Raw genomic sequence first — 25,036 nt, 5'->3', positions numbered from 1 at the left:
TTATCCTCTGTTAAAAGAAGAAAGGGAGGACACTTCCTTCCAATTAACATCCAATAATTAAAAGTGAGATATTGGTAAGGGTACCTGGCCACAGCAAAGGGTCCCGTGAATGTCACTTCCTTGTCCTCTCCCTGTCCCAACTCCCCATCTTCCACAGACAAACAGTTCAAATCCCAGTTCTGATTGCAATTTGCTGTAAGGTCTTGAACTTAGCCTCCCTGAACCTCAGTTTCCTTGTGTTTAAAATGGAGACATTTTTACTCAACCTGAGAGTATTAAATATGATAATATGAATGTGCTGGGCGCTTAACGTGTTAGTTTTTGTCCTAGGATTCTGTAGGGTGAGGACTGCCTGAATTGAGCCACTGAGGCTAGAGAGCCGTTTCTGCAATATCTGGCAGAACTGGGCCTGCCTACCTGGAAGGCCCAGTTAGAAGATGGTGTGGGAGAGACAGGGCTGGGGCTCAGGGCGTGGGCTCTGGCCCAGCTCCACCTCTGACTTGCTGTGTGACCTTGGGCAAGTTCCTGCCCCTCTCTGGACCTCAGTTTTCCTCTCTGTACGGTGGGATGCAGTTGGATTCCACGGTTTTCTATTTCCTGCTGCCCACACCTCTTGGGACCTGGGACTTCCAGCTGAGCCCCTGTCGGGGGTTGGGGTGGGCAGGAACCGCTCCTGCTGGGAGCAGAGGCACTGGACCACTGGACGAACCCAGACCTGAAACATTGGAGAGTTTCTTTGCATTTCAGACTCTTTCCTCCCTCCAGAAAGAGTGTTTTTTCCAGAAAGTGCAGCCTGGAAGTGCGGGGGAAGGGCTGCAGTCAGCAGGGCCTGGGCTGGGCTCAGAGCTAAGAATAATGTGGCAAAGGCTCTCGAAAATTTTTTTGCTGATCTTGGAAATTTAAAGGAGCCGTTGCCTTTCTTTCTTCAGGGAGGTTGCAGGGAGGCTGTGCTTGGAGTCCAGTAGACTCAGGCAGACACTTCCCATCACTCACTCACTGGCCGCGCTCACCATGTGCCTTTTCTGGGCATGCCGTGTGCTGGGTACTGGGGACTCAGAGTGAGAAGAAATCTCTGCCCATCCAAAATCTCCAATGACATTCAGTGACCATACAGGGTGATGACACAGAGATAACGTAGCACAATGCCATAGAGGAGGCTTCTGACCCAGTCTGAGCTACAGTATCAGTCTAGTGAGGCTGGTAGAGGGTCTCCAGACCCAGCCCCCTCCCTAGGCCTCATCTTCCCTATCAGTATATGGTGGGCATTGGTCCTTTCTACTCTGACCTTCTAGGATTCTGGGTTTATCTAACAGCATGAACCTCAGTTTATCCTTCCCCCTCAGGGCCGTCACTGAGAGTCGTAGCACTCAGCTTTCCCCTAAACTTCTGGTGAGGCTTCGGAGAGCTAAGAGATTAAAGGGTGTGGAGGAAAGGAAATCTCTGCGGGATTTTGACTTCTGGACCTGCTAGAAATCAAGGCAAACCTCTCCTTCATTACACCAGCTTTGATGGACCCTTAGCTGACTGGCCTATTACCACCTGAGGGCCAAGCTGGGGGTGGGGTAGAGGGTGGAGTTGGGCCTGGGACCCAGGCGATTTTCTGTTTCCTTGAATAGCAAGGACTTATTCTTAAAAGCAATACACAGATGAGGCAGAGGGAAGTACATGAAAACCAGGACAGCTGCACCCAAGAGATGGACACCGCCCTGAGGCTAAGAGATTTTTGTCAACGATCAGACCTGTCCTAAGAAAAGGATACTGGGCTGCCTCCAAGGGAGGTGAGCTCCCTGTTCTTGGAGGAACCTGGGTGCTTGCCTTTTTGGGGTACTGCAGAGAGGACTTCCGCCAGGGGTTACCGACAGGAATCCATGACCTCTGAGATGCCTTGCAGCCCAGAGTCCTCAATACTTTTATTCTAAGATTCTTTGACTCTGAGAGTTAACATTCTAAGATTTCTTGGATGAATTCAAAGATTTCATGGGGATATCATATTCTGTGATGACTACCTTAAGGTTCAAACCATCTCTGATTCTTTGACCCTGATTCGAAGAGTCTGAAGCTCTTGGGATCTAAGATTTCCCACAATCCTTGTCATCAGAATTTGAACATCAGCAGCCTAAGCCAGGCTGAGAAGTTAGTCACTACCACCAGGCTGGGGTGGCCAGAAAGTGCCCTCCCTTCCCCTCTGCTGCCAGGGACCTGGATGATTCATCTTTTGGGTGCTGGGCTTCATTTGCTCCCCAAGATCCAGAGATGCACCTCGAAGCAAGAAGATATTCAGCACAGTTTGTTGATTGAATGAATGAATGAGTGAGTGAAGTGTCTGTCCCTTCCTCTCCATACTGGGGCCCATGCGTTATCTATGATTTCCCTATTAAAGATTTGGGGGAGGGAGGGGGAAGTCCTAAATAATCTTCTATCTTCTCAAGTTCCCTACTAAGATGTGTATACCCCTCTCAGAATGTTCATCCTAAGGGCAGGGACTTTGTCCTGTTCTTGGCTGTGTATTCTGCACCTGGAACGGAAATGAATACCCCAGCTTAGCTCAGAGCTCAAGAGGCTATCAACTGGGGAAGGGTGGGGCAAGAGGAGTTGATAGTGAGACCTGTGGGAGAGGACCCAGACAGGGAGGGGGCAGGGATGACCAAGGACAGAGAGACAGAGACAGACAGAGACAGACAAGGAAAGGAAGCAAGGAATGACATTTCACAAAGGAACTGAGGCCCAGAAAGGAAAGTTAACTTCTTTAGGGTCACACAGCATATTACTTAGTGGACAACCAGGGTTTTCTTCCTGTGCACCCCTCCAGGCCCAGGCAGACCACGAGGTGTTTCCCAGGTGTCTCCAATACTTTCCTGGGTGAGGGTCAGGTACTGGGACCGGCCCGACGACAACTCTTCCTGTCGGGGTGGCCACTGAGGTTGAGCTCCAAGGTGTTCAGGATAAACTGCACCTGGAGAAGGATGCTGCCTCCCAGCCTCTGACAACCTCCCCTGAGAGGAAGGTGAGGGGCCCTGACTGAGGAGGGGGCGTGTAGGGGAACCCAATTAAGTTTCAGCTCAAAAATGGGGAAATGGATCCACTTGGAGGCAGAGCTGCTGCAGGGAAAGGTGTGCTGGAAGGAACGTGCAATCAGGGGTAGCTGGCTTGTGCAAAGAGCCTTGGGGTGTTAGGGGGCTCCTTTCCGGGGAGTTGGACCCCGGAGACCCATGTCCCCTCCAGCTAAGCGTTCCGGGCTCCCACTAGGGTGCAGAGTCTCAGCTGAATCGAAGGATGCCCGCTCGCTCTGCAGTCGTGCAGGCTCCGGGCGCCCAGCCTCAAGGCAGGGGATCCCCGGGTGCCGCGACCCCGTCCGATGAGGGGGGCAGTAGGACCCAGGGACCGGGTGACTGCCCGCAGAGGGAGGGGCGGGAGCCGGGGCGGTTTGGGGGAGGTCTTTGGCTTTTTTTGGCGGAGCCGGGGCGCCCTCCGGAAGCTTTTCTAACTTTCCAGAAGTTTCTCGGGACGGGCGGGAGGTGGGGTGGGGGAACGCCATATATAGATCTGGAGAGCGGGGACGCGGCGGAAAGTGGAATCCGTTCGCGGCTCGAGTGCGCCACTGTGACTGCGGTCCCGGCGCCAGCCCAGCCCGGCCAGGTGAGGGGCGGGGGCGGCCCGGGTCGGGCGGGAGCGGCGGGAGCTTTGGGGGTGCTCAAGAAAACGAGAGGGGAGAGCGGGCCGCGGGAGGGTTTAGGGGCCACCCCAGAGCCCGCAAACTGGAGTCCCTGGCACTTTGGGGACAGCTGGAGGGTTCGGCATGGAGAACCCGGGGCTGGGGGGTGATGGCAGAGCGAGCCCGAGGGCCAGAGCAGAGATCAGAGCCGGGATGGGGAGTCGGGGCACTCAAAGGGCCCGGAAAAAGTGCAGGGTTCCGCAGAAGTGTGGGGCAGGGGTGCTGGTGGCAGAGAGGAAACGGTGGGGCTGGGAGCCGGGATGCTGAGGCTCGTCCCTCTGCAGGATCAAGGAGGGAGGAGACGGAGTCTGGAACGCCTTCCAGCAGGGACGGGGAGGCCAGGCTGGCTTTGCATGTCGGGGTGTCTCCAGTTGTGGGGTTGAGGCCCAAGGGCCAGTGGCCCAAGGGCTTGCTGGGGGGCATCTGAGCCTCCTGAGGTAGGGTGGTAGGAAAAGGAGGTGAAATAGTCATGACTTTTACTTGGCTCTTGGGGTCCCCATGGTTTGGGAGGAGTCCCCCACCACGGCTCCATTTCTGATCAGCAGCCTGCACGTGTAGATTATGGCAGCCAGCACCAGTCTCCCCCATTGCCCTCCAAAAAGGGGTGAGGAGGTGACCAGGTCTGCATCCCCCCACAGAAGGGAGAATGGGGAGCTCCCTAGGCGGCTTTGAGTCACCCACTCTAATTCTGTGCACCGCCACGTGGTTCCTGGAGTAAGTGCAGGGTTAAGGCTACTTAAGAGGCCAGGGTTCCCTGCCCCCAACTTAGGGACATTCCTGAGGCGGCTGGAGTGGTGGAGGAAGAATGAAATCGCGTCCAGCATGGCCAGAAGGCCTGGCCCCTCCTCTTCCCGGGCTTCCGGCTGGTCCCGCTGGTCTGCAGGGCCCGGATGGAGGCCGGAGGAAAATCAGGGGGCTTTGGTTCCCTGGAAGTCTCTGGCTGGGACCACACCCTCCTGTCCTCAGGCAGTTCATCTGCCCATCCCCCCTTCCTGAGGCCTCCGGGTCCCCTCCTTTTGTCTCTGGTCACCAGGATTCCCAGCAGAAATGTTTTTTCACGGGCTGTGTAACAGGACACCACATCCAGCCCTCCGGAGGGGCTCTGTGGGTGCTTCTGGGAGGAAGGAGCCCTGTGCTAGGAAGCCTGACCCCCACTGATCTTTGGTGGACTGGAGGTGGCTCCCTGCCCCCTCTCTGGCCTCAGTTTCTCCCACTGTTTGGTGAAGTGAATGACCTCCAAGGTCCTTGTAAATCTGGGACTGGTTACATCTTCCTTCTGCCAGGGACAGTGTAGACAGAGTTCCGTATGGGGGCTGGGCCTACCAGGCCCCCTCCTCACCACCACACCAGCTCTGCCCTATCCCATCCTCCTCACTCTTCTTTTCTTTCAGAATGAAAATGGCAGGCATTGACCTCCCCCTGAGGCAGTTTCAAGGTACTTTAGCCCTCCTCAAGGGTTTGAGAGCCCTTCTGGTGGTCCCCCCCAGCATCTGCTTCCCTTCCCTCTACTTACAAAAATCTGGAACCCAGTCTCAACTTGGCCTGGCTAGCTGTGGGCACAGCCCTTGGTTCTGAGATCGTGTATTTTTCTTTGTGGGAGTGTAAATCTTCTAACCTTGGCCTAAGGGCTAGGATTTCTCTGTGGCAACAAGGGCTGGGCTGTGGGAGGCTGGCTTGCTTGCAGTGACTTGCCTTCCTCCGTTCCTGCTGCTGGGTTAACAGGGCAGCCCTTCTCCATAGCTGCACATCTCCCTGCAGAGAGTGGCGTTGCGGCCTCGAAGCTAGGGCCAGGGAGGCTCTGCAGGCGGGTGGAGAGAATTCAGTTTCCAGCCTGCCACGTCACCCGAAGCAGGAGCAGGAAGGGGAGCAGGAAGGGGAGCGCAGCTGTGTGGCTGCCTGAGGAATCCCAGACTAGTCATTTGGAGCTTTCTTAAAAAGCCCCTCCCAGCCCTTTAAGGTTCTGGTTGGCTGGGGGTGGGGCTGTCCAAATAGTGCCTGCCACGTGGCAAGGCTGTGAACTAGACTCCCAGACTGTCTCTCAAGGGGATGCTGGTGGCCTCTGCAGAGGTCCCAGCTCTGGTATCAGCTGTCTGGACTAAAGGCGGCCTTTGAATAGGATGACCATGTGCCTGTTGTGCTGGCCTAATAATTAGTAGTGTCCCATTTTACTCTCTTAAGTGTCCTTGTTTGTATAATAATTATATGGCCGCTCTGCCTTTGAGGCTCCAGGCCTGGTGGGGAAGTAGCTAGGGCTGGGAGGAAGGCGGCCTGGGCCCTGAGATATTCCCTTCCCAATCCGTTCTTCTGGGCGAAACTCTGTCTTACCTCTGCAACCCATACTCTAGGCTACAGATCTCTTTGATACCTTCCCCCAGGCAGCTGTGGGCTCAGTGGCCTTCCCTCCTTCCACCGCCTCTCCCCATGTACCCTTTGCTTCTCCTCTGCACTGCGCCTCCAAGGAGGTGGCAGCCCAGGGAGGGGGGACTTGGCTTGGTTCACAGGATGGCTGCAGCAGTAGAGTCTTCGCAGAAAGCCGATGCTCCCCAGGCAGGCTCAAGGCCTGAGGGTGGTCCACCAGGACTCTGAGTTTTCCATCTTTTTGAGGACCACGAGATGGGATCTGCCAGAGCCGTGGGATCCCCGCGGTTCCTTCCAAACCTTCCCTTTGCCATGTCATCTCCTCTTCCGTTGTGCTGCGTGGAGAAGTGGAAATGACCTCAAAGTGGAGGAGTGTGGAAATAAGTCCATGTGGAGAGACTGTCCTGATGGGAGGCCCCAGAGAGGGGAGAGGGGCTTGTCCTAGGGGCCACTGCTACTGCTGTGGTTTGAGGAGGGGACCTGAGGGCAATCTTGAAGCCACAGAGTAGATGGACATGTGTGGTGATGACTGTCAGATGGGAGGGTAGAATGGAATCTGAGGTGGCCCAGCTTCCTGGGAAAATGAATACACATCTGGCCACCAGCCTCTGGTGAAGGGGTGTCGGTGTCATTGTTCCTTTGAGCTGTGACTTACCCTCTCCCTTAGTATCCTTCCTCTCAGGAAACCTCCCCCCCACCCCGGCCCCCCCAGCTTTTGTTCTGGGGATTTCACATCCGCTCCAGGGGCTGTAGGCAGATGGGCAGACAAGTCCCTGCCGAGACAGAAGCCTGGGCATGGAGACCTAGACCTGTACAACTTGGAAAATGGAGCCTGAGGCTCAGGGAGGGGTGGGCACACACACATGCACACATGCGAACTCAAGGTCACCCTTGGGGCAGCAGAGTAGAGCATCTGGACCCTCATTTAATGAGTGAACCAACTGGTGACTCATTAACATTCCAGGGCAGAAGGAAAGGCATTCAGGGAGAAGCAGGCCCCACATGACATCCTTTGTCCAGGCTCGAGTTTCATGCAGACCCTGAGCCCATCTACCACTTTTTTTTTTTTCCCCCACTGGAAAAGGGCCCCAGGGTTGTATGAGATCAGAGCTAATAACTGAAGACCCCAGGTTTGGGCAAGTGGCCCTGGTTTCTGTTCATTTAGGAACAGCTGAGGCCTGTTGTGTGCCAGGCACGAGGGATATAGAGGGAAACCAGACTGGCTAGGTTTCCTACCCTCCTTGAGGTCACAGACTAATTAGGGATGGAAACAGTATATAACAAACATAAATCTAAATGTTAAGTTCAGTGCAAGAAATCAATAGGGCTGAGGTGGGGACTTGCCTGCTTTGGCTAGGGAGTCAAACAAGGCACTGAGAGAGTGGGCAGATGGAGACCCCCAATCTGGGCAACCCGGAGTTAGGTCCAGGCTCCCTAGAGCTCTGGGCCCTCTTGCTCCCATCTCCAGGGGACTTGGTCACAGCCAGAAGGCTAGGGATGGTTGTTGGGGAGGAACGACCAGGGCTTCAGGGCCGCCCTCTCTCTGCTACCCTCACAGGTCCTCCGTGGTGCTCACAACCCTCCTCCCAGCCATGCGTGCCCTCCTGCTCATCAGCACCTTCTGCCTACTGGCCAGGGCCCTGGCCGCCGAGGTGAAGAAACCCGCGGCCGCAGCAGCTCCCGGCCCGGCCGAGAAGCTGAGCCCCAAGGCGGCCACGTTGGCTGAGCGCAGCGCCGGCCTGGCCTTCAGCCTGTACCAGGCCATGGCCAAGGACCAGGCGGTGGAGAACATCCTGCTGTCGCCTGTGGTGGTGGCCTCGTCCCTGGGGCTAGTGTCGCTGGGTGGCAAGGCGGCCACGGCGTCGCAGGCCAAGGCGGTGCTGAGCGCCGAGCAGCTGCGCGACGAGGAGGTGCACGCGGGCCTGGGCGAGCTGCTGCGCTCGCTCAGCAACAGCACAGCGCGCAATGTGACCTGGAAGCTGGGCAGCCGCCTGTATGGGCCCAGCTCGGTGAGCTTCGCAGAGGACTTCGTGCGCAGCAGCAAGCAGCACTACAATTGCGAGCACTCCAAGATCAACTTCCGCGACAAGCGCAGCGCCCTGCAGTCCATCAACGAGTGGGCGGCGCAGACCACCGACGGCAAGCTGCCCGAGGTCACCAAGGATGTGGAGCGCACGGATGGCGCGCTGCTGGTCAATGCTATGTTCTTCAAGCGTGAGTCCGGAGGGGCGGGGCAGGGTGCGGTGGGGCGGGGCCTCGTCTCCCCGGAGCCCCGCCCCTGGCAAATCAGGTCAGTGTTCCCGTGCTGAGCATCACGGCTCCTGCAGTCCTCATTAACAACCCGTGGTGGGTCTTCCCTGGTGGCGCAGTGGTTGAGAGTCCGCCTGCTGATGCAGGGGACGCGGGTTCGTGCCCCAGTCCGAGAGGATCCCACATGCCGCAGAGCGGCTGGGCCCGTGAACCATGGCCGCTGAGCCTGCGCGTCCGGAGGCTGTGCTCCGTGGCGGGAGAGGCCGCAGCAGTGAGAGGCCCGCGTACCAAAAAAAAAAAAAAAACAACCCGTGGACCCAGAGGGAGGCACTGTTATTGAACTCTTGCTACATACGAGACACTAGATTCAGAGAGGTGTAGTGTTGTGTCTAAAGGTCTGGGACAGAGATGCAAGCCCCACCGAAGGACTCCATAAGATGTTCTCCTACCGTGTTTCATCACATCAGAGTGTTGTTACTTGTCTTGGAATCAAATTTAGTAATCAATTCTATCTCAGTAATGAGCTGGAGAAAGGCTCCACATCTGTGATCATTACTAACCCTCAAAGCAACTTTGGGGGCAGGTGGTGTTACCTCCATTTCACAGGTAAGGAAACTGAGGCTCAGCTAGGAGGAGAGAGCCCAGACTCAGGTCCAGGTGCATCTTAAATTGAAGATTCGATTTGGGCTTAACGGGTATTTTTGAGTACCTGTATGGATAGCACTGTTCCTCTCACAGCATGCTGTGAGGATGAGGTGACCCCTCTTTTACAAATGAAGGGACCAAGATAGGGGTGAAAGGTCTTGCAGCCAGTTGGTGACTGAGACTGAATTTGAATACAGGTCTGTATGTGACATAGGGCAGGGCTCATGCCACTGTCACGTGTTCATGGTTTTTTGGGTCATTTTGGGGGGCACAGAGACAGGGCTTGCAGACAAGAATTAAGGGTGGTCTTGGGGCATCCCCTGCCTGGGGCACAGACCTCAGTTAGCAGGTGGGGTGGGAAGTCTAGCTCAGCGCATGTTGCACAAATACCTGACAGTTCTCAGGGCAGAGGTGGACATGGTGGTAGCTGAGCTGAGGGTCCTCCTTCTGAAGGCACCCCCTGTCATGTGGAAACAGGTAGGCCCTAAATATAGAGAGCCATATCTTCAGGCAGCATGTCCTGGGGCCAAGACCGACACTCCCAAAGCAGGGAACATGTACTCTGTGGGCTGGGTGCTCTGGGGGAGGTGGGCTGCAGTTGAGCCTGAAGACTTGAACAAAGGCCTTAAGCAGGGAAAAATCCAGGGAATGCAGTTGAGGAGAGTATCTTGACAAGATGGGGGCATCTGTTTCTGACCTTGTGTTCTACTTCCCACTACAGCACACTGGGATGAGAGATTCCACCACAAGATGGTGGACAACCGAGGCTTCATGGTGACCCGTTCCTATACCGTGGGTGTCACCATGATGCACCGGACAGGTAAGTGCCTTGCAGGGTAGGGTTGGGGGGGCAAAGTGGGGGCTTGAGGGGGCTTGGGGCCTGGCCTGCCCCCGCCCCACAGTGTGCCCAGCGCCGTTTCTGCTCTTCTCCCAGGTCTCTACAACTACTATGATGACGAGAAGGAGAAGCTGCAACTTGTGGAGATGCCCCTGGCGCACAAGCTCTCCAGCCTCATCATCATCATGCCCCACCACGTGGAGCCCCTTGAGCGCCTTGAGAAGCTGCTGACCAAAGAGCAGCTGAAGATCTGGATGGGGAAGATGCAGAAGAAGGCTGTTGCCATCTCCCTGCCCAAGGGTGTGGTGGAGGTGACCCACGACCTGCAGGTGAGGGATGGCCCAACTCAAGGGCCTGCAGGGCTTGGAGGGGGGCATGACATATGGGGCACCCATTCACCAGCTCAGCAGGTCTGTCCTGAACCCCTCTGGCTGTCCAGGCAGTACTGGGCTGTGCTGGGGGAGGAGGCATGTTCCCTGCCCTTGGGAAGATGGTGATAACATCAATAGCTAAATATTGGGTTGGCCAAAAAGTTCATTCAGGTTTTTCTGTAACATCGTACGGAAAACCCGAACGAACTTTTTGTCCAACCCAATACAATTGAGCACGTGCTGTATGCTAGGCACTCTTCCTAAGCACTTTGTATGTATTGAACTCTTAATTCTCAAAACAACTTTATTAGGTAGGACTATCAACCTTATCTTACAGATGAGGAAAGTAAGGCTCAGAAAAGTTAAATAACTTATCCAAATTCACATAGTCAATAACTCAGACATCTAGCACCAAGCCATGCCCTTAATCTTAGACTGTGCTGCCTCTCAGAGTCTGAAGTGCCCCAAGGTGCAGGCATGCCTCGTTTTATTGTGCTTCACTTTACTGTGTTTTTTTACAAACTGAAGACTTATGGCAATCCTGCGTCAAACAAGTCTATTGGCTCCACTTTTCCAACAGCATTTGCTCGCTTCGTATCTCTGTGTCACGTTTCAGTAATTCTCACGATATTTCAAACCCTCCACCAGCAAAAAGATTGACTCCCTGAAGGCTCAGATGATGGTTAGCATTTTTTAGCAATAAAGTATTTTTAATTAAGGTATGTACATTGATTTTTTAAAGACATAATACTACTGCAGAGTTAATAGACTACAGTATAGTGTAAACATAACTTTTATATGCACCGGGAAACCAAAAATTTCGTGTGACTCACTTTATTGCAATATTCACTTTAATGTGGTGGTCTGGAACCGAACCCGCAATATCTCTGGGGTATGCGTGTATAGGCTATTCAAGCTGGAGGATTGTCCCCCATGCAGTAATAAGACTAATAATGGCTTTCAGCTCTGAGTCACTTGGCTGGAAACTTAACCAAACCCGCTCAACATCATTTCTCCCTCGTGACCACTCTGGGTGGTGGGCAGCAGCTCAGAGAGAAGCAGTGACTCGCCAAGGTCACCCTAGCTAGTAAGCAGTGGAGCTGCAATTAGTTCTCAAGGTGAAAACTCAGGTGGCCTTTTTGTCAATCAGGAGAGAAAGATATTTTCCTCTACTCAAAAGGGAAAACTTTCATCTCATTCCTTCCTTGGATTCCAGAAATGATTCCTTGGCAGGTCTCTCACCTACAGAATTGTTTCAGACTTGTTGCTGAGAGAACGTGGAGAGAGAAAGCTTGAGATGAGATGGGGCTTAGGCTCCAAACTGGAGACTAGTGGAGCTTGTGTGGTCTGTACTGTAGACAGCACTGAGGGTTTTCAGAGAGGAGCCACCCGTCTCCCTCTTGCGCTTGTCCCGACTCTACCCCAGCCCCTTCTCCTGCAGTTGCTGTCATCTGACTCCCCTTCTTTCTCCTGTGTTTTCCTGGCACCCTGGGTGGACATGCTACCCTGCAATAGATTGAGTTGGGAAATTCCAAGAGGGTGATTTGTGCAAAGTCATGGGGACTGGAGTAGCTGGGCCTAGAATGCTTGTCTCAGGACACCCTGACTCTCAGATCTCTAGGTCTAGTGCCCGTTTGGCCATGCTGGGGAAGTGCACTGTCCCACAGAAGCCTGGTCCCTGAAGGCTGCTGTTCACTGAGCTGACAGTCCTTTACTGCCACCTCTTCTGTACTGAGAGCCAGGGAGAGCCCTGAATATGGGCCCTGCCTTGAAGGAGCTCTGAGCCAGGTGGGAGAGACAGACAGGACCACACACTGATAGACAGAGAGGGAGGCCAGGGGTGCTGAGGCCCAGAGAGGCGCGGCTCCAGTCTTGTGGGACAGGGAAGTCTTCCCGGAAGACATGGAGTCTAAAGGGCCCTCCAGAGACAGGGTAGCCACTGAGATGCCATTGAGGATGCAGTTTCAGAGAGGCTGTTGAGTGGAGAGCAGAGTGGGACATGCTGAGGGTTAAGGCTGCAGTGCAAGCACAGTTCACAGGAAAGAGCTTGTCCTTGGCTTCCAGGGGTTATGCAGAGCCTTGGAAGAGGGTGTGTGTGTGTTTTAACTTTTTATTATGGAAATGTATAAAAATATATTAAAAATAGAGAGATTAGTATCAGGAACCCTCCTGTATCCATCACCCAACATCAACCATTGTCAACTCATGACCAGTAAGGATTCATTTATACACACCCCTTCCTCCCCCATCAGATTAGTTTGAAGCAAATTCCAGACATCATATCACTCTGGAAAGGTTTTAAGCCCCGGAGTGATGTGGTCATAGCTGTCCTTAGGATAGTCCTTCTCAAACTTGAGTGTGTCAAGAATTACCTGGAGAGTTGGTTCAAAAAGGTTCCCAGCCCACCCCCAGAGATTGTGATTCAGTGGCTCTGGGCTGGAGCCACGGAATGTGCACTTCATGTAAGGCCCTGGGGCATGCTGATGCAGGCAGTCCACCACCCACAGTTTGAGAAGCACAGGTCAAGATGGCTCAGCGGGCCAGGCATAAATTCTGCCTTTTCCCCCTGAGCCTTAGTTTCCTCATCTGTGAAGTGGTGATTGGAAGCTCTTGCAGGGATTTCATGAGAATTAGGAAAGCAGTGCTTGGCAGTGCCCATGCCACGTCTGGCACACAGAAGGTGGCAGGGAGTGGTAATCTCTGCTCTGAGGAAGAGACGGGAGGAGACAGCAGGCAGCGTGGGTGGAGGGTGAGGGTCTAGGAGCCTTACCCACCGTGGCCTCACCGGCATTCACCTGGTCCTGCAGAAACACCTGGCTGGGCTGGGTCTGACTGAGGCCATCGACAAGAACAAGGCAGACCTGTCTCGCATGTCTGGCAAGAAGGACCTGTACCTGGCCAGTGTGTTTCACGCCACCGCCTTCGAGTGGGACACAGACGGCAACCCCTTCGACCAGGACATCTATGGGCGTGAGGAGCTGCGCAGCCCCAAGCTCTTCTACGCCGACCACCCCTTCATCTTCCTGGTTCGAGACACCCAGAGCGGTTCCCTGCTGTTCATCGGGCGCCTGGTCCGGCCCAAGGGCGACAAGATGCGAGACGAGTTGTAGGGCCCCAGGGTGGGTGTGGGATGGTAGGGGGCAGCAGGAGGCTCCTGAGACACATGGGTGCTATGGGGGTGGGGAGCTGAGGTACTGACCTTGGATAGTCCACGGGGTGGGGGTGGGAAAACAGGGGGGCTGGCTGTGTCTGAGCAGACCTCCCAGCCAGAATTCACTCTGCCTGGACATGGGCCCCCAGATGTCAGGATGCTGAGCCCAGAGACCGCACATCCTGTGGGAGCTGGGCAGTGGTCGTGGAGCCCTGCTCTCAGCGCTGGGATCCAGGCTGCCTTGGTCAGTGTTCATATTTAAGCCGTGTGCTTTCTCATCTGTGAGATGGGATCGAGCTGGGGGTTCAGCCAAGCCCTCATGGAATGGGGGCCCTCTTCCTGATACTACCACCACGTCAGCCCCTCCCCAGCTCCCTCCCAATCTTCTAACTTCCCTCAACTATAAAACTAGGTGCTGCAGCCCCTGGGGCATGTACCCACCCCCCACCATGGGTCTGACCCCAGTGAGGGGGTTGGGTATAGCTTATGGGGGTGCAGGGGGAGCTCTTGGGTAGACTCCAGTCAGGCATCATGGGGATGAACATTTTTTTTTCCTTTTATAGATTTTCAAAGATGGGGAGGAAAGGGGGGAAATGAGCCTTTGTTGCTGTCAAACAAAGAACTTATTTGTACAATTGTTTTTTTCAATAAAATTTTCCAGTGAAATTTTGTCAGAGCATGGAAGGGGATTGGATCAGAGATTCCCATCTCATTCTTCCCCGGGGATAAGGGCTCCTTCTGTTAAGCCACGTTTGCTACTAATAGCCCTTGTCAGGCCCTGAAATCCTGGCAGATAACTGCAGATAATACCATGTGGTAGGCCCACTTTGTGCTGAATCGGAAATTGTTTTGGCTCTGGCTGCCCTGGAGAGATGGTGGCCATGGGGCCGGAATGACAGCGCTGGACCTGGAGCCCAGAGCTTTGCTGTCCTGCTGTGCAGGGCCCCAGGGTCCCAGTCTTTAGCCCCCTAGACTTTCACTTAAAGCTGACCTCATCCACATCCAGGGCCAGAGGACACAAGCTCAGGCTGCCCAGCGGGGCAGGGCTTTGTGAAGAAGGAGCTTGTGGGAACCTTGCTCTGTTTTGGGGTTTGCAGCAGGAGACGAGGGACCTGATACAGTCCTCACATTGGTTACCTTTCATGGTCCCTGGGGCTCCTGACATCACAGCTCAGGGAGGGAGAGGGCAAGTGGGATGCACGGGACAGACCAGTGGCCAGGGAGGCAGAGGAACAGAGGAAACTGGATTCATGACCCATCTCTGCTGTTTGCTGGCTGTGTGACTTTGGGCAGGTCATTACCTCTCTCTGGGCACCTCTCCAGCTTCCGTTTGCCAACTGCTCTGACCTGGGGGTTGTTGGTCCCAGGAGGGAGTCCCTGCCTGGCTGGGCAACCTAGTTGAAATCCTCCAAGATGTGAATGGGGCTGCAGAAGGGCCAGCTGATTCACTCCCATTATTACCATAATGCAACACAACTGTTCAGAACTCCAGGTCTGTTCTGTGCTGTGAACCCAGTAAATTAGATCTCTGCCCTCAAGAGGCTTCATCTAGAAGTGGAAATGTAGGGACAGTGACAAGTATGCTCGGTACACACTGTTCCAATCCCCTGGATCATTCTGTTCCTAGACATGCCACACTTACTCTCCTGCCTCAGGGCCTTTGCACTAGCTGTTCTTTCTGGCAAGTGGTTCTTCTAGATCTTTGCAAGACTGCTTTTTTGTCGTCCAGAACTCAGCCTAAATGTCATCTACTCCACAAGTCCTTCCCTAACCACCCAGTATAAGCAGCAGCTCCACATCAGTTTCTTTACTATGTTTTCTTGTTTTACTGACTCAGTGCTCCTAAATTATCTACCTATTGACACATTTGGTCTGTCCCCACTACTAGAACGGAAGCTCCACGAGAATAGGGACGATGACTTTAAAAAAAAAAATTATTTTTGGCTGCGTGCGGGCTTTCTCTAGTTGCCATGAGCCGGGGCTACTCTTCGTTGCGGTGTGTGGGCTTCTTATTGCGGTGGCTTCTCTTGTTGCAGAGCGTGGACTCTAGGTGCGCAGGCTTCAGTATTTGTGGCATGTGGGCTCAGTAGTTGTAGGTCACGGGCTCTAGAGCGCAGGCTCAGTCATTGTGGCACATGGCCTTAGTTGCCCCGCAGCATGTGGGATCTTCCCGGACCAGGGATCGAACCCATGTCCCCTGAATTGGCAAGCAGATTCTTAATCCAGGGAAGTCCCCATATCTTGTTCATCAGTGTATGTCCTGCACTCAAATTCAGTGTCATACACACATAGGGCACTCAAAACATTTTATTAAGTGAAAGAGCTGTGTTAGAAGGGCACCAGTGCTTTGGGAATCCAGAAGGGTGCCATGGGTGGGTGCCATGACTGCCATGGGGAGATCAAGGAAGACTCCCAGGAGGAAGTGACATGTAGGCTGCCTTGAAGGGTAAGTAGACATTTCTTGATCAGAATAATGATTTTAATAATACCAGCTGGTCCTTCCTTTGTATTTTGCTTCTACTATGTGCCGAACACCATGTCGGTCACTTGATATATATAAATTTTATCCCAGCCTCCTAACAGCTTGGCTAGGTAGGGATTATTCCCATTTTACAGGTGAGATAACTGAGGCTGAGAGAGGTTAAGTGACCTGCCTGAGGCTCCACAGCCAGTGGGGCTGAGCTGGGAAATGCTCCTAGCCAGATGGAGAGTTGTTCCTCCTCCATGACACACAGAAAGGGCAGGAGAGGAACTGGCCAGATTTTAATAGGAAAGGTGCATAACCTCACAGTCTATATATGTTGTCCCACTTAATCCCCACAATAGTCCAGTTAGGTGGGAAGTCTTCCTACTCACACAGGTATAGTTCAGAGATGGGGAGACTGGACTAAAAGTTGGGACTCCTGGACCCAAAGCTCAGCCTGCAACAGCTTCCCCACCAGGTGGGCATGGGCAGTGAAGGAAGGCAGGGCTCAGTGTGGGGCTGCCCAGATGACACAAAGGGGGCCCTGAGGCCACCTGCCTCCATCCTGGCACAGGCAGGAGGGTGGTGGGAGGTCTGTGCTCCCACCTCACGGTGAGAAGTGGGGCTGCTGGTGTGAAGGGTGGCAGGGCAGGTGGTGGAGGTGGATAGGTCAAGGTTGGGCTGGGGCTGGACCAGCCATGTCAGCACCCTTGATGGCCCATCACAGCTCTGTGTGGAGTTCTCTTGCCACCTGGAGGCCATTGAAGGGACCTCCTTGTTATTTCGACCACCGTGCTTGTTAAAAGTCTCAGAGGGATGATGACCCAGCTGCACTGTATGGGTCCTGGATGTGAATGCACGTGTGGGGAGATGGGGATTAACTTTTACTGAGCACCGACTATGTGCCCTGCACTGCCGGGTACCCCTGAGGGAAGCTCTTAATTCTTAGAGCTTCCCTCAGGGGTAGCTATTACCATCCCAAGTTATAGAACAGAAAACTGGGGTTTAGAGAATAACGTGACCAGCCCAAGGCCACCTAGCAGGTCAGTGACAGAGCCTGGCACGTATGGGAGCGCAGGTCAGCTGGCCGTGGAGGAGAGAGGTGGTCGATACGCGTGAGCTCCGTGCTCCATGGTTTATAGGAGGCGGTCAGTAACCAATGGGATTCTATATAATCTTTACTCCAGTCCCCGCAGCTAAAACCTCCTTGAGAGCAGCCCTTGTCTGCCCATGCCCTGGCCACATCCCCAAACCCAGCACAACGCCTGGCATATAGGAGGTGCCTAATAAATGCTCATTCAAAGGAAGTGGTCCAGTGGGTGCTTTGGTGCTTAGCAGCAGAGGCATTGGAGCCTGGCAGACCAGACTGGAATCTCAGTTCTGCCACTCCTAGCTGTGTGGCCTTGGGCCAGATACTTAACCTCCCTGAGCTTCAGTTTCCTCACTAGTAAGATGGGAATGATAATAGTAAGTACCTCATAGAGCTGTGGTGAGAATGAAATGAGGTAATCCATGGCACCTGGCAAATAATATGTGGCCGAGAAATATTAACTATTAATAAGATCATACTGCAGAGCTGGGATTTGAACCCAGATCTCCACAACTTTAAAGCCTGATTCTTTCCATCATGCCATACAACCTGGGGGTCAGGCAGAGCTGAAGTGGTCAGGGAAGACTTCCTGGAAGAAGAGGTGCTAGAGGTTGCTAGGAAAGAGGGGAAGAGGCATTCTGGAAGAGAGGCCCAGCATGAACAGAGGTGCGGCTGCTGGAAGGGCCACGGGAGCTTGGGACACAGCGAGGGGCCTGGGGGAGGGTGGGGGTGAGATAGAGGGAGGCCTGGCTGCCAGGTGCTGGGCTGAACTGCTCTGAGAGAGGCTGGGAGAAGGCGGCTGACAGGGAGGCCCCGAGGTCAGTGAATGCTTCTGCAGGAGCAGAGCAGTTGGTTTTGCCACTCCCACCCCTCCAATTTCCCTCCTTTTCCCACAGCCCCCGCTTGACTTATCCCCTCCCCTGGACTTTCCTCCCTCTCCTTTTGCTCATGTGGCCTCTTCTGCTGGTATCATGCCTCCCCCCACCTCTGCCAGTGGAGCCCTCCTCATCCTTCAAAGCCTATCTCAAAGGTTACCGACTCTCCAGAGTCCCTTCCTGGGCCCCTGTCAGAAGCGCAGCTGCCTCTGTGCTCCCAGAGCTCTGGGGAAGCATCTCTGGGCAGCACGCACCGCATTTTCCCTCCAGGTGCTCTTGGGGGGACTTGGTCCTTCAATACCTCTTGCTGTCTCCTTTCTTCCTCTCTCTCTGTGACATGGACATGTCTGCTCAGCTCCCCTACACGCCTACCACCAGTGTTTCATTTGTGGGGGGAGCACGGAGTCCACAAGTCTAGGCACAAGCTGATCCACCTGGCTGTTCCAGCAAGAATTAGAAAGTGTTCTGACACTTCAAATACACCTACTGAGAAGTGGTCAGCTCTCAGACTTCCTTGTTTTTTCATGTCATTCCTCTGTCTTGGTGTAAACCAGAGATGACAAACTCAACAGGGGAGCCGAGAGGAGGCCCAACAGGAGGGGAGAGCTAAGCTGTGTTATATAACTTATCAAGACAGGAGTTTGATGCTGTAGTCAACAAATTACATTGTCAGTTTGTCAGCTGAATTCACAGTGCTGCTAGATCTCAGGTGAAATTTAGGGCACTGATCTCAGGGAGGGAATTAGAGGCCATACGGCAGGATTTGGATGATTTAGAGCACCCCTTGCTCCAGTAAACCCCCGTGCAGCACAAGATGCCTTGCCTGAAGACCTTGAAGTGACCTTGTCTTGGAAGTTACCCTGCAAAGTGTTTTAGTTGTTTATTGCAGAGAAACAAGCCACTCCACACTTAGTGGCTTAAAATGACAATTCATTCTTTTCACAGTTCTGCGGGTTGGCTGGGCAGTCCTTCTACTGGTCTTGTCTGGGTTCGCTTGGGTGACTGCATCCACCGGATGCTGGGCTCAGCTGGGATGGCTGGGTGCTGAGCCTCTCTCTCATGTGGGCCTGCATCCCCGTCTTCTTCCTGGCACAGTGGTGGCCTCAGGATTCTGAGAGGATAAAGGCAGGAGCTAAGCCTCTGAGGCCTGGGCTCTGCAGCTTATATCATGTCGCTTCCATCACATCCTGTTGGTCAAAGCAAGTCACGAGGCCAGCCCGGATTCGAGGGGTGAAAAAGAGACTTCATGTCTGGAGGAAAGAGCAGCAAAAGATCATGGCCATGATTTCAATCTACCCCACGGGGGGGGCCAAGCCTCTTCACGCACCAATCTCATTGTCTCCAGTCCCGTAACTGGAATTAGACACTTTCCTGTCTCAGAAGACTAGTTCCAGAGTCAGATGGGGGAGGAAGAAGCAGCCACATCAAAAGAATTGCAAGATTTTGCTAATTCATATCACCAAAAAGTCTGGATAATATATGTGGGAATGTTTTCTGTGGGTGCTAGTCCATGGAGGGAGGAACACAATTTTCACTGGGCTGGATTTATTAATATGGGTACATTTACCTAAGATTCTAGAGTCCGTGTGACAGTTTGAGCAGCTAGGAGTGGTTTTCATTGTTTGCTTAGCTGGTTGACTGAAACCTGGATTCAACTGCGGCCTATGCTTAATTGATATTGAAATGCCAGAATTCCTTGCTTTAACATAGAGGAAGGAATCCAGTGCTAAGGCAGGGAGCAATGTTGATGTGGATTTACCCCATGTGACCCACTCACATACTCCCAAGGCAAGTTCCACACTCCCGACTTCCTCTTATAGAGCCTGGAGGACATTCCCTTCACCAAGGCATGGAGAAACATGTTAGTGAGGGGAGCATCTCTGAAATATGATGTAGTACTTGTTCTCTGCAGGCTAGGGATACTAGTGAAAGACACTGCCACAGAAATGGGCTCCATGATTTTAGTGGAAATGATGGGATCCCAGGGGAGCAGAGCACAGACAGCAGCACTTGGCCATCTGGGACATCAGATGCCAAGTGGTACTCAGAATGGTCTAACCCACAGATGTCTTAGCAAAGACTAATTGCTTAAGGGCCAAATAGGACCAAAGGGACCAAACAGATAGGCAGCCTCTAAGTCCTCCTTAATGTATAACAGAAACAGCAAAGAAAAACAACAAACAAAACCCTCTAGGCCTGGTAGCAGAAGCCTGATTTGACCCACTATGAAAGAGTACTTTGGTCCCTCACCCAAAGCCCCTTGAATGGAAGAGAGGTCAGTACCCTTCAGAGAGGCCCCTTCAATAGCACCCCAGATACATACTGTAAATCTTCCTTTTAGCAGTCTACCTTCCACAAAGGGCCCTAGGCCATTTTCCAGAGAACTGTGCTCTGTGAAAGGAAAATACACAGGCTTTTCGGGGATTAGCAGACCTTGAGCTTATCTAACTCTAATTCCTGAGGACATAGAAAGCCACTGTGTAGAGGCTCAGGTGGGTCAGGTGACAACTGGAGTTTTGACTCAAGTCTAGGCATGGTGCCTGGACTCATCCTGCAATTGTATTTTTAGTTTCAGGGTGTATAATTGAAATTTACAGCACACATGAGCCTCTAGACCTGTGGAATAAGGGCCATTATGGTAGAAAGGGCTAAGTGGAAGCTTCTGGAACTTTTTCTTCTTACCAATCAATAAGCTGGTACAGATATGGGAGAATCACAGATATTTGTGCCCTCATCAAAACTTGAGAGATGTAGGATGGTTTCTATTACATCCCACTTAATTTACTTCTTTGGTCTGTGCAGAAGGCACAGGTCTTGGAGAATGACAGTGAATTATCATAGCTTACTCAGATGATTCCAGCAGCTACTATTCTAGGTATGGTCTTTTTTTTTTTTTTTTCCGGTACGTGGGCCTCTCACTGCTGTGGCGTCTCCCGTTGCGGAGCACAGGCTCCAGACGCGCAGGCTCAGTGGCCACGGCTCACAGGCCTAGCCGCTCTGCGGCATGTGGGATCTTCCTGGACCAGGGCACGAACCCATGTCCCCTGCATCGACAGGCGGACTCTCAACCACTGCACCACCAGGGAAGCCTGGTATGGTCTTTTTATGGGAGCAAATATACATATATTTTGTTACTTAATATGAAACTATTTATCTGAAAAAGAATTTTTTTTTAAACATCCTCTGTGGAAAATACCAGAAGCAGCTTTCTTTTGGCAGGGACAGCAATACAGCTTTCTCATCTTGTCTTGAAACTCCCCAAGTCTCTGATTCTCTGTTACAATGTAACCTGTGGGGATTTTGACCATCCTCCCATAACACACAACATCATACTTGTCTACTACACTGATTACATCATGTTCCTAAGGATTCAGAGAGTGGAAAGCAGCAGGTACTCTAGATGCATTGATAAGATACAAATGTGCTCAGAATGGGACATGAATCCCATAAGAACACAGGGCCCTGCCCCTTGAGTGAAGTTTCTGGGTGTTCAGTGGTCTGGATCATGCCAGGAAAGATATATTAGTCAGGGTTCTCCACAGAAACAGAATCAATAGAAGATACAGCTATAGATATGTGTATATAGAGATAGATACAAAGAGATGTATTATAAGGAATTGACTCACAGGATTACGGAGGCTGAGAAGTCTTGTGATCTTCTGTTTGTAAGTTGGAGACCTAGGAGAGCCAGTGGTATAGTTCCAGTCCAAGTTTGAAGGCCTGAAAAGCAGGAGAACTGATGGTGTTTAGTTCCAGCCTGAAGGCAGGGGAAGACCAATTTCCTAGCTTGAAGACAGCCAGGCAGAGAGCAAATTTTCCCTTACTCAGCCTTTTGTTCTATTTCAACAAATTAGATGAGGCCCACCCACACTGGGGAGGGCAATCTGCTTTACTCAGTTTACAGATCCAATATTAATCTCATTCCTTACAAACACACCCAGAATAATGTTTGACCAAATACCTTGGCACCCAATGGCCCAGTCAAGTTGACACATAAAATTGTCACATCCTGAAAAGTGAAAGGAATTTGCTGTTTTCTGCCCCTAGTAGTAGTAAGAAAGAAGCACACTCGTTGGGTTTCTGTGTATTTTGGTGGCAATGTATGTCACATTTTGGTGTTCCGCTCTGATTTATGGAGTAACTAGTAAGGCTGCCAGCTTTGAGTGGAGCCCAGAGCAAGAGAAGGCTTCCAGGTGTCCAGGCTGAAGGGGAGGCAGCTCTTGCTCATAGCCCTGATGACCCAGCAGATTCAAAGGTGATTCAGGTATCTGCAGCAGATGGGGATGATGTCTGAGCGCTGTGGCAAACCCCGAGAAAAGAACCACAATGGAGTACCTAAGAGTTAGGAGCAAAGCCATGCACCCCTTGGCAAGTAATTTTCCTCCTTTTGAGGAAGTGCTCTTGGCTGGCTGCTGGGCCTGCTGAGAATGGTCCTTGTGTGGGAGGCACCAGCAACTATGAAAAATTAATGCCTGTCACACACAATCTTCTCTTTTCTCAGGAATACTTGGGGTATATGTGCCCAGTGATTGCTTCCTGGAATATTAATGAATCATGCGTCAGGTATGATACTACACGAATCGAATCTCCCCTTTTAAAGTCCTCCATTTACTGGTATTGGGTTTCTGTTCCCTCCACTCCGGAGACTCTGCAAATGCCAAGTTCACCAGTGATCTCCTCATTGTTAGTGCAGTGGATACTTTAAAAAATTATTTTGGAAATATGGACAATTTCAAATGTGCATGAAAGTTGAGAGAATAGTGTAATGAACTTCCACATACCCATCACAAAACTTCAATATGTATTGACATTTTACCCACTTTGTTCAATGGACATTTTTAATAATCTATCTCATAGGGAAGCACTCATGTCTCTGATCCTGTTGACCCGTTCCCCTTGATGCTTTCCCCAAGGTGACAATCTTCTCCAGTTCTCTTCTGACCTCTCTGCTGTGCTGTGGCAGGCTCCACTCAGGGCCTCCTTCCTCTCCTGTTCCTTAAATGTTGGTGTTTCCCAAAGCTCTGTCTTGGATCCTTCTCTCACTTTCCACACTCTCCTTGGGTAAATGCACCCCTTCTTATGGCCTCACATAACTTCCCAGGGCTAGTGAGGCCCACATTTTAATGAGGTCCCCATCTCTACCTTCATCCTAGACCCTGTCCCAGGATGAGGCCACTATATCCAGAAGACTCCTAGATACAAAGCATCTCCCACTCAACATGTACCAAACTGAGTTCATCCTCCTGCCCAAACCTTCCATTTCCTGTTTTCCTATTCATCCACTCAACACATAGTTATTACATATCTATTGGGTGTGTAGGCAAGAATGGAAGACTCTGTAATAGGCAAAGAAATCACTGCTATGATAAAAATGATGGACAAGAACAAGTGTTGACAAGAATGTGGAGAAACTAGAAAGTTCATATGTTGCTGGTGAGGATATAAGATGGTGCAGCCCTTGCCCCCCAAGAATCAGGTCTAAAGAGGATGTTAAACTGCATGGGCTGAGATGGAGAGGGGGGTAAAAGTGTAGGTGCTTTGATGGATGAGGGGGTAGACTGGCCTGACTTGGGAATGGGGGTGTGTAGAAAGGGCAGGGAGCTGGGGGGTCTGGATTATGGGGCCTCTGAGGGATGGGCTCAGATGTGGATGGATATAGGAGTATCTGGGGAATGGCATTAACACCACACAACCTGGGGAGGCTTTGGGAGCTCCACAGCCAAACATGGTGCAGGGGGGGTGGGGCTGCCAATGCCCCTCTGGCTGGGCTGGGGCAGCCATAGTGACAACCTATGTGTCTTCTCAGGATGGTCTAAGCCTCCTGGACCTAGGGACAGGGTGAGGCTCTAGGAAAATGACTAATATTAGAGTTCCTGCCCATCCTGGCAGTGAGAGGAAGTGATTTAATTTGATTTATCAGAATAAAGAAATGCCTCATTTCTTACACCCTGAGTGCCATCATGTAATTCACATACAGAATTACAAACTGTGATATATGTGACGTAAGAGGGGGTGGCCATAGAGATAGAGAAAAGAAAGCAGATTCACCATTTATTTAGCTGGTAGAGGGCACAGGTCTTAGTGACGGATTGGAAGTGGAGGGCTGGAAATTGGTGCACAAAAATATTTCCAGGTTTCGGACTGAGAATGGCGTGCATTCCCCATCCCCTTCCTCTAGGTGATCCATCCTCGCCGCGACAAAGACAAAGACTACGGAAGGTGCCGCTGCAGTACGGCTTGGCCCCATGGTCTACCCTGAATCCGCACGCACCGCCTCCTCACTACATAAAAATGCCAAAAAGTGCCCAGGCAGTGCGGGGGTGACCCCGGCAGGCGTCCAGGGCGGGGATCACAGCGCGAGAGGAGTAAAATCGCAGTCTTTCTCTGGGTCCGCCACCAGGGGCTCCAGCGAGGCCTCAGCCCAGCTCCAAGAGGGCCCCCCAGACCCGCCTTCGGGTGGCGCGCGCCCGCGGGTCCCCAGGCTTCTCTAGCCAGCCCGTTCCCGGGCCCCCGCGCTGAGAAGCTCCGGCAACTGGGCCCGGACCCCAGACGGGGAAACTGACCTGGCCGCACGGGCAAGACGGTGTGCGCGTGCGCGGACGGCCGCTGGGGCCTGGGGCTCAGCGCCGCCCGCCCGGGGGGCATGTCGGATCCCCAGCTGTCAGATTCAGAGCCGGGAGCCTGGTTAAGGGCTCTTGGGCGGAGCCTGGGCATCTTCGGGATCCGAGTTTCGGATGCCGGCGCGCTACCGAGGCCGCTCCGCGGGGAAGGGGCGCCGCCCTCTCCTCCTTCCCTCAGGCAGCCGCGTCCGCGCGGGTGGTGTTACTGGCCGCGGCCCGCCGGGGTCCTTTATCTGGATTCGCCAGGCCGCCGAGGGGAGGGATTGAGAGGGGTGGAGACGACGCGTGCTGGGGAGGGGCTGGGAAATGGCTGCAGCTGGGAAGAACCAGGCCAAGGATGAAGTCTGCATCTGAGAAGGGCCAAAAGCTTCTAGTTCTTTTCCCGCCTTTCGCCGCCCCAGCCCAGGGCGGGGGCCTGAGCCGACCACCTCCGTCACTGGGGCCTTCTTCCAATGCAGTAGAGAGCTGGGCGTGATGCAGGTGAGGCGGTGGCCTGCAGCTCAATCCTGAGCTGGAGGTTTTCTGCCTCAGGGTCACCTCTTATCATGAGAGACACTTTATCATCAGGAGGAAATTAAGGTGGCTGGCGCTGGGCTGGAGGTCGACCTGCTAACACCGCCGCCGCCTCTCCGCCTCTCAGCCTCTCGGTCATCTGCGCTCTC

General features: G+C 52.9%; 1 protein-coding gene and 1 long non-coding RNA gene across 3 annotated transcripts; one reads left to right on the top strand and one right to left on the bottom strand.

Annotated features, from left to right (window-relative positions):
- Positions 1–3,357: 3,357 nt before the first annotated feature.
- Positions 3,358–13,991, top strand: SERPINH1 (serpin family H member 1). 2 transcript variants are annotated; one of them, XM_059070841.2, is made up of 6 exons: positions 3,442–3,636; positions 5,104–5,147; positions 7,629–8,284; positions 9,687–9,785; positions 9,900–10,132; positions 12,982–13,991. In XM_059070841.2, the coding sequence occupies exons 3-6, from the start codon at positions 7,663–7,665 to the stop codon at positions 13,282–13,284; spliced, it is 1,257 nt and encodes a 418-aa protein (XP_058926824.1). In that variant the 5' UTR covers positions 3,442–3,636; positions 5,104–5,147; positions 7,629–7,662; the 3' UTR covers positions 13,285–13,991. The 2 variants fall into 2 exon arrangements, with proteins under 2 accessions (XP_058926825.1, XP_058926824.1); XM_059070842.2 differs by lacking the exon at positions 5,104–5,147 and having other exon boundaries at positions 3,358–3,636.
- A 4,618-nt stretch (positions 13,992–18,609) lies between these two features.
- On the bottom strand, positions 18,610–24,592 carry LOC136794507 (uncharacterized). The gene is made up of 3 exons (XR_010841405.1): positions 24,318–24,592; positions 21,381–21,474; positions 18,610–19,004 (listed from the first exon to the last, which is right to left on the bottom strand). It is a non-coding gene; the product is annotated as an uncharacterized lncRNA (long non-coding RNA).
- Between the last annotated feature and the right edge of the window lie 444 nt (positions 24,593–25,036).

Source organism: Kogia breviceps, chromosome 7 (genome assembly GCF_026419965.1).
Source record: "Kogia breviceps isolate mKogBre1 chromosome 7, mKogBre1 haplotype 1, whole genome shotgun sequence".
Lineage (NCBI taxonomy): Eukaryota > Metazoa > Chordata > Mammalia > Artiodactyla > Physeteridae > Kogia > Kogia breviceps.
This window is presented reverse-complemented; position numbering and strand designations above follow the sequence as displayed.